The 9,597-nt window shown below is 43.3% G+C and overlaps 1 protein-coding gene across 1 annotated transcript; it reads right to left on the reverse strand.

The window, feature by feature from the left end:
• Positions 1–408: 408 nt before the first annotated feature.
• LOC138899142 (uncharacterized) lies at positions 409–1,173 on the reverse strand. Its single transcript, XM_070185263.1, has one exon. It carries the CDS (start codon positions 1,171–1,173, stop codon positions 409–411), a length of 765 nt encoding a protein of 254 aa, XP_070041364.1.
• Between the last annotated feature and the right edge of the window lie 8,424 nt (positions 1,174–9,597).

Genomic DNA, 9,597 nt, shown 5'->3' on the forward strand with positions numbered 1-9,597 from the left:
CATCAATACACAGCAACGGGTACTTATTCTTAATGGTAACTTTCTTCAACTGGCGATAATCAATGAACATCCGCATAGTCCCATCTTTCTTCTTCACAAATAACACTGGTGCACCCCAAGGCGATACACTCGGTTTGACGAACCCCTTTGCTAGCAACTTCTCAAGTTGTTCCTTCAACTCTTTCTGAGCCATGCGGTACGGTGGGATAGAGATAGGCTGGGTACCCAGAGCCAAATCAATACAGAAATCGATATCACGATCAGGTGGAATTCCTTGAAGATCAGAAGGAAACACATCAGAGAACTCTTAGACTACGGGCATTGAATCAATTGCCGAAGTATCTGCAGTAGTATCTTGAACATATGCTAGCTAAGCCAAACAACCCTTCTCGACCATGCGTCGAGGCTTCACAAAAGAGATAACCCGATGGATGCACTGACATATGAACCCTTCCACTGTAATCTAGGAAACTCTGGCATCGCCAAGGTAACAATATTGGCATTGCAATCAAGGATGGCATGATATGGAGATAACCAATATATGCCTGGGATGACTTCAAAGTCGGTCATATCAACCAACAAAAGATATGCTTTAGTCTCATAACCACAGAATGTAACGATGCAGGACCGGTACATCCGATCCACAACAACATAATCGCCCATTAGAGTGGACACACAAATAGGGGTACCCAAGGACTCACGAGGAATACCTAGAAAATGAGCAAACAAAGATGAAACATATGAATATGTAGACCCTGGATCAAATAGAATTGAAGCATCCCTACCACAGACAAAAATAATATATGTGATCACGGCATCTGAGGCCGCTGCATCTGGTATGGCCAGAAAAGCATAAAACCTAGCTGGAGTGCCACCTGACTGGCCTCCAGCTGACTGGCCTCCACCTCTAAGATGGCCCCTACCCACCTGCCCTCCGCCTCTAGGTGGTCGGACGGCTAGTGGGGTAGATGGTGCTATGATCATAGGCTGCTGACCTTGCTGCACTGCTTTGCCCCGAAGCCTGGGGCAGAACCTCCGCATATGACTAAGATCCCTGCACTCGAAACAACCTCTCGGTATGGTGGACTGTTGACCTGCAGTCTGACCCTGATGGACTGAATACCCACTGTAAGAACCCTGAATTGCTGGCGGGCGGTATGAACTCTCTGGCATCGTGCTGAAATAAGGTCGCACTAGAGCACCCCAAGGAGGCGGCGGTGTTAGATATGTGGGCATGCTAGACTGACCCCTCACAAACTGGCCTCTGCCCCTAGTCGGGGCACTCTGAATTCTCCAAAATACCGAAACCGCTTATCCTTCATAGCCTGCTCCCTGCTACGCTGATGTACACCTTCAATCCTCCAAGCTATCTCTACAACTAGCTCGTAAGAAGTTCCTATCTCAACCTGTCGGGCCATGATGGACTGAATGTCAATGTGCAAACCTGCAACGAACCTCCGCACTCTCTCTGCATCGGTGGGAATGATCATAAGTGCATGGCGGTACAACCCAAAGAACCTTGCCTCATACTTGGTCACTGACATCTGACCCTGCTGGAGTTGCTCGAACTGAAACCGTAACTCTTCCCTCTAAGAGGGCGGGATATAACTATCCAGGAAAGTATGAGTGAACCGGTCCTAAGTCATAGGAGGTGAATCTGCTGGTCTACCGAGGAGATATGACTGCCACCACCTACAGGCCCTGCCCTTCAACTGGAAAGTGGAAAATTCCACCCCATGGGACTCCAATATCCTCATATTGTGCAGACTATCCCTGCACCGATCAATAAAGTCCTAGGGGTCCTCATGTCGCTCACGTCCAGAGACAGGAGGATGAAGCCTGGTCCATCTGTCCAATAGCTTCTGCGGATCGACGGCCGCAGCTGGTCTGGGCTCAGGTATAGCTGCTACAATTGGCTGAGCTCCGCCAACGGGTAGTGCGCTCGGGCTCTGATATATGGCAGCTGCATGCCCTGGAGCCTGAGTGGTAGGGGTCCGTGCTCCCCCTCTTACCTGAGAAGTGGCTGGGTCTGCTGGAAATAAACAAGCCTGAGTCATGGTATCCATGAACCATGGCATATGTCCCATGACCTCTTGAAATCCTAGTGCGGACATGAAATCTACCGGGGCTGGCTCTACTATAGGCACCTCACCATGCTCCTCAATAATAGGAACATTTATTGGATCTGCTGGTGGCATAGCTGGAGCAACTCTGGGACATCCTCCTCCTCTACCACGGGCTCGAGCTCTGCCTCGGCCTCTAGCAATAGGGGGAGCAGCTCCTCCTTGGTCTGGAACATCTGATTCGCGCGTTCTCACCATCTTTGAGAGATTAAGAGAAGATACTTAGTACCACATTAACTGCACGATAGGAGATGAAGAAAGAGTAGTTTCCTAACACCCTATAGCCTCCCGAAGATAAGTACGGACATCTCCGCACAGATCCGTAAGACTCTATTAGGCCTGCTCATAACTTGTGAGACCTATGTGAACCTAGCACTCTGATACCATGTTATCATGACCATATTTCTCCTATGGGCTGTGATGGCACCCAACATTACCGCTAGGCAAGCCAATAGTGAATTAAATAGGTTATTCCTCTTTTTAATAAGTTTCCAAGTAATTAAATCCTATTTAATAAGAAATTAAGGAGTAGAAAATTTAATAAATGAAGTGAAGATAACTGAGTAGCAAACATAGTGATATAAGCACTCCAAAATGATAAAGTCTACTAGTATGTGTGCGCCAAGACCTGGTGTCACAAGTGTATGAGCAACTAGTAGAATATACAAAACTCTAACTATAGTCCAAAATAAAGTAGACAAAATATAAATAGAAAAAAGAGACTATAGGGGTTGCAGTACGGCTCAGGAAGCAGCTCACCACTGGGCCTCGGGATATCTGGGATGCACGCCTATAGGACCGCCAGATGCACCTGTCTCAGATCCTGCACGGTTAGTGTAGAAGTGCAGCGTGAGTACATAAACAACATATACCCAGTAAGTATCTAGTCTAACCTCGAAGAAGTAGTGACGAGGGGTCGACTTCGACTCTTACTAAGGGCTAACAATATGAATACAAAAATTCTAAATAAGCATGAGTTATGTAAATAATCATAGTAACTCATTCACAAGTAGGAGCAAATAATTCATTCACATTTTTAAATAAATCCCAAATAAATTCCCGTCATTTAATAAATGTAACCTCCTAAGCCACAAAATAATATCAAGTATGATTAGACTCCGAGTATTATTAAGCACAATTTATGCCGAGGTCGTACGACCCGATCCAGAATAACGTGTACACTGTCGAGGGACGTGCGGCACGATCCATAGATGCATCTATCTACTGCTGATGCGTTCGGCCCGCTTTACAAGAAAAGAGGATACTTTATAAGAATTTGACTTAAACGTTATAACAAGGCTAATACACAATATAATAAATAGTCCATTTACGGTCAAGTAATACGCTACAAATTCAAGTAAGTGAAATTCGGTCTTTTACAATTTCTCTAACAAGTTCTAATGTAATTTAGGCACTTAAATTAACAAGTAGGGTGCAACATTACAAGTAATTCATGATTTGGGTCTTAAACTACCCGGACATAAGTATAAATAGTAACTACGCACAGACTCTCCTCACCTCATGCGTACGTAGCCCCCATAATTAGAAGTAAATATTATTTAGATCACCTATGGGGCAAATTCCCTCTTAGAAGGTTAGACAAGAGACTTATGCCTCGTCTCAAGCTTACTTTCTGGCCTCAAATTCACTCTAAAGCCTCAGCTCGGTGTCGAGCAATCCGAAACTAGTCAAATGTTGTATAAATGAATCAATACACATTCAAAAGTTCATAATGTAACTATTAGAGTAATTACTCAACCCCAATTGGAAGATTCCTAAAATTCATCCCCCTCCCTCCCCGGGCCCACATGCCCGAATTCCGGAAATATTTGAAGAAAGTTGTTACCCATAAGTTCACGAAATCAAATATATAAATTTCACTCAATTCCATAATCATTTTCGTAGTTAAATCTCATTTTTATCAAAACCTAGGTTTGTCGTCTAAACCCATGATTTTCACAATTTTACATGTTAAAATCTACCCATAATCTATGTATTTAACTCACATTGTATAGGAATTACTTACTCAAAGTGCTAGGTGAAACCCCCCTCCAAGAGCTCCAAAATCGCCCAAAGGATGAACAAAAATGAGCCAAAATATCCTAAGTCCCGTATTAAAAAAACCATTCTACCTCCAGCGATTTCGCGCATGCTGAGCGCTGGCCGCATCTGCGGAAAATCATCGCAGATGCAGCCCTTGCCCAGTTGGCCTACTTCTGCATCTGTGTACCACTGGCCCGCTTCTACGGGTCTGATCCTGCGATGGTCATGCCGCTCCTGCGGCTTTGGCCGCATCTGCAGTTTCCTCCATCGCACATGCGCGTTCGCAGGTGCGCCCACTTACCCGCATCTGCGGTTCTTGGGTTGCTCCAGTTGGGCCGCTTCTGTGGCTTCCAGTTTGCTTTTGCGAGCTCGCACCTACGGCTGGACCTCTACAGGTGCGATTGCACCAGAAGCTGGATGGTTCAGCTGCTCACCCAAGGCCATACGACCTCAGCGCATCGTCCGAATGGCATCCGGGGCCCCCGAGGCCCCGTCCAAACATAGCAACAAGTTTGAAATCATAAAACGGACTCGCTCGCACCCTCGGAATGCGGAAAACAACATTAAAACTAAGAATCACAACTTAAAACCAATAGGATCAACTTATGAACTCCAAACTCTTCCAACTTACTCTGAACGCGCCAAAACATACTTAAACAACTAGGAGTGATACCAAAATTTGCGTGCAAGTCTTAAATTACCATACAGAACTATTCCTAGGCTTGGAATCCTAAACGGACCCCGATAACACCAAAACCTACTACAAACCAAATTTAAAGAACTTTAAAACCTTCAAGGCGCCAACTAGCAATATTAAGTGCTAAAACGCTTCTGAGTCATCCAAAACCCGATCCAAACATACGCCCAAGTCCAAAATCATCATACGAACCTATTAGAACTATCAAATCCCGGTTCTGAGGTCGTTTATTCAAAATATTGACCAAAGTCAAACTTATCCTTTTAAAGGCCAACTAAGGAACTAAGCATTCTAATTTCAACCCGAACTCTTCCAAATCCCGAACTAACCATCCCTGCTAGTCATAAAGCATTAAAAGCACATAGGGGGTCTTATTTAGTGGAACGGGGATCTAGAAAGAAAAACGACCGGTCGGGTCGTTACACTTTGTGTTCTTAGATCTTCTCATTAGCCCATTTATTGGTTTGAAAACCATAGCTATCTCTTGTTCAAGTTCCTCAACTTCATTTTCATTTTCAACTTTAGATTCTTTGATCGATGTTTTAAAAGAAATAGTTTTTGTTCTTTTCCTCCTGTCCTCGTTTTTTAGATGCGTTTTCTCAAAGATAATGAGATTTTCTCGCAGTTCATCATATGACAGTTTATCCAGATCTTGTGATTCAAGAGCTACTACTTTTGTCTGCCAAGTAGTGGGTAGACTTCTTAACATTTTTCAACCTTTCTCACCACTTGAGTATGGTCTTCCAAAGGCTTTCATAGCTCTAATAAATTTACTAAATTTTGTAAATATTTCCTCAATGGATTCTTTTTCCTTCATTTGAAAAAGTTCATAGTCATGAATCAGCGAATTTATCCTTGTTTCCTTAACTTTGCTTATTCCTTTGTATGTGATTTCCATCTTATCCCACATATCTTTAGCAATATCTCAACTTGAAATCTTCTTGTACTCTTCTTCGGCATTAACTTGTATTATTATCATTTACTCATCAGAGTATTCATCCAGATTGATAAGTTCAGTGGATGTTTGTCTATTTGCCTTCTTGTCAGACTTTGTTGTTAAAATTGGATAGTCTCCCTGTTTGATTACATGCCACACTTTGACATCATAAGATTTCACATAGATTTCCATGCGCACCTTCCAATGTGAAAAGTTTTGTCCATTGAATTATAGAGGTCATGCTTGTGAGGTCCCTTCTTGAAATAAAGCTCAAACGATTACTTGATTTGACATGATCTTTTCTCACTAGCTGTTAAGGAAAAATCAAATGCGAGACCTGCCCTGATACCAATTGAAAGTACAAGAAGGGGGTAAATTATCGATTTTTTTTTTATAGCTAAGTAGTTGACCAGTTTTCCAATTAGTCGACTGAAAGTAGAAGCGAGGCAAAAATTCCAAACTGGTGCGGTAAGCACGACCTGAGAAGCCTGAAAACCCTATGGAATACGTAGGGACTGAGTAGTCTGCGGAGGTGCATCTCTCCTGAGTTTGGGTTAGTCCCTCACCATATGACGAGTGTTACCACACTCAAAACAAGCTCTCAGAGGACTTGACTGCTAGAATTAGCTCAGGCTTGATCGGCTGGACTGACCGCTGAAAGCACCCGTGCAGGAGGTACACTAGACAATGGTAGTGCATAATGGGGAATTTGATGCCTAGGAATGTCCGGAATGCTGCTAGAAGCTGGAAGTGCTGAATGAATAGGGCGGCTCACATAACCCTTACCATGACGGGCAGTAACTGGGGCACAGGCACCACTGTATGTGCTAGAATCTCGAGGCCTCTTAGCCTCCCTCTCGTCTCTCTCCCGGGCTCGCATATCCTCCAATCTCTTAGCGATCTCCATTACCTACTAGTATAGGATGTCCATCTCCAACACTCGGGCCATGCTGAATCTGATACCAGGGTTGAGCTGCTCGATAAATCAATGAACTCGCTCTCTGATAGTAGCAACCAAGGATGGTGCATGCCTGGAGAAATCACTGAACCGAACTGCATACTCTGATATGATCATAGCACCCTGGCGCAACTACTCAAACTCTGCGTGACATGCATCCCTAAGACTTTAGGGAACCAACTCCCTCAAGAACATATCTGAGAACTGAGCCCAAGTGAGTGAAGCTGCCTCGGCCGGGCTACCCAACCCATACGCTTGCCACCACTGATAAGTCATTCCCTTAAGCTGGAACGTAGTGAAAGGAACCCCACTTGATTCAACAATACCCATAGTATGAAGGATACGGTGGCACTCCTCAAGAAAACCTTGGGCATCCTCTGAAGCCAAACCACTGAAAGTCGGAGGATGGTACTTCTTGTACCTATTGAGCCTGAGTTGCTCCCTCTCAGAAGTTGCTTCCCTAACCTCGGGTTGAGCTAAGGTGACTGGATATACTTTATGACCTCTGGGATCTGGTCGACCTGGACCCGCTTCTCTGTGGTACAGGCTGCGGGAGTCTGTGTTCCTTCCAGGGCCTGAGATTTGGCAAGAGCAAGTGGATACAACCCTGCCTGAGCTAAAGTGCCAAACATGCTCAAAAACTAGGCGAGGGTATCCTGAATTGCAGGGTGTGATAGGCTTCTCAGGTGCCTGATCTCCAACTGGAGCTACTGGTGGCTCCTCTGTAGCAGCTCGTACAGGTGCTCTGGCTGCACCTCGTGGACGTCTTCGTCCTCTACCCCAGTTCCTGCCTCTCATGGCTCTAGCAGGGGGCGCGGGTGTTTGATCATCACATCCAGTTTTGCGTGTCCTCACCATCTGTGAGAGAATAGAACAGAGATTTATAATTTGGAAATCAACAAATTCGCACAATAAGGAATCAAAGAAGTGAAACTTCTCCTAACAGTTCCATAGCCTCCCAAAGATAAGTACAGACGTCTCTGTACCAATCCACGAGACTCTACTAAACTTGCTTATGGCTCATAACACCTATGAACCTAGAGATCTGATACCAACTTGTCACGACCCCAATTTTCCTCCGTAGAATGTTGTGACGACACCTAGTCTCTAAGACTAGGTAAGCCTAACAAACATGCGAAAATAACTGAAATAATATATAAAGTCTCAAAATTCAACAACTAATATAAAGAAAAATTCCACGTCTCAGTATATACACAATAGCCCGAAACTCGGCAAAATAAGAGTCACAAGCTCTATGAAGTGATACTGAATATCTCTATACATTAGTGTTTAAATACGGATAAGGAAATAAAATAATCCAGGTAGATGGGGACTCCGAGGCTTGCATACGCTGGCAGGTGTACTTTAAAGTCTCTGCGTACGAGCTCAACTCACTGCCTGGACTGGTAGGAGATACCTGCATCTACACAAAATGATGTGCAGAAGCGTAGCATGAGTACACCACAACGGTACCCATTAAGTGACAAGCCTAACCTCGGTAGAGTAGTGACGAGGTCAGGTCAAGGCCCTACTAGATTTCAATAAAGAAAGTTGTATGAGTATATGGCAGTGTAGAATGATAAACATGAAATTGAAACAACTAATACATGCCAAGATTAACTACACGGAACTAAAGCAAATGGAGCAACACGGAGAAAACAAGAATTAATATGCTAAGAAAACAATAAGGGCCACTACCGAGGTACCCCCTCATAGTCCCAAATCATAAGAATAATTCACAATATTTCCTTATATCACCGCGGGAGCCTTGTATTTAGTTTTAAATTTTTTTTTTTTTGAAATAGCACCCTGCGTTTCAGCCCACCTTATCACACCACATGACTTCTAGTAGTTCCCCTACTAGCCACGTGTTTGAAGACCACCTTGTCTCACCCTAAGGCATTTCAACCCCAAAACCTTATACCACCGCATGCATATCAATATCACAACGTTCACAAACCGTACCTCAAGTGCCCAATATCACAACTTGCCACAACAACCAATAATAACAGTGTTTTCACAATAAAGAGCCCATGGCTCAGCCACAATGTACACAAGAGTCTCAGCAATAATAACATGTAATGAACAACTCAACAAGAACAGTACTTCACAACTTAACACTTTGCCTCAACACGAATCACGACCTTTATAACTCAATGTTAGTTTTAACAACAAGATATTCCAAGAATGACAACTTCAAGTAAAGAGTTCAACAGTTAAATAATGAATATGGAATAGAGGAAATAACAACTTTAACTAAACATGTAGAGCAATTATCAAGTAAGAGATAAGACAAGTAGAGCATGTGAATTATACTGATGATGATGAATATAACATGTTAAGATAACTCAATTAAGGCATAAAAGGAATCTACGTAGTGAATCCTAATAATTTCCACATTTAGCCCGTGTACACACTCGTCACCTTGCGTACAAGGCTTTCACACATAACAATTATCACAAACAATACCAATCCTAAAGGAAAACCCCCCCACACAAGGCTAGTCAAGACACTTACCTCAAATCATGCTAACTCAATTCACCTGTAGGCCCTTCCCTCGATTATCCAACTCCGAACATCTCAACTCTAGCCAAAACAACTTCATACTATAATTATAAACTATAGGAAACTAATTCGAACAATAAAAATACGATCTTTATGAAGAAATAAAAAAAGTCAACTCAAAAGGTCAACCTAGGACCGCGCCTCAGAACCCGACCAAAATTATAAACTCTAAACACCCATTCGATAACGATTACAACCATACAAGAATTACTCAAATCCGACCTCAAAACACCTTTCAAATCCTCAAAATTTAGCCTAAGGGTTTTTTCACAAA

Source organism: Nicotiana tomentosiformis, chromosome 9, assembly GCF_000390325.3.
Source record: "Nicotiana tomentosiformis chromosome 9, ASM39032v3, whole genome shotgun sequence".
Lineage (NCBI taxonomy): Eukaryota > Viridiplantae > Streptophyta > Magnoliopsida > Solanales > Solanaceae > Nicotiana > Nicotiana tomentosiformis.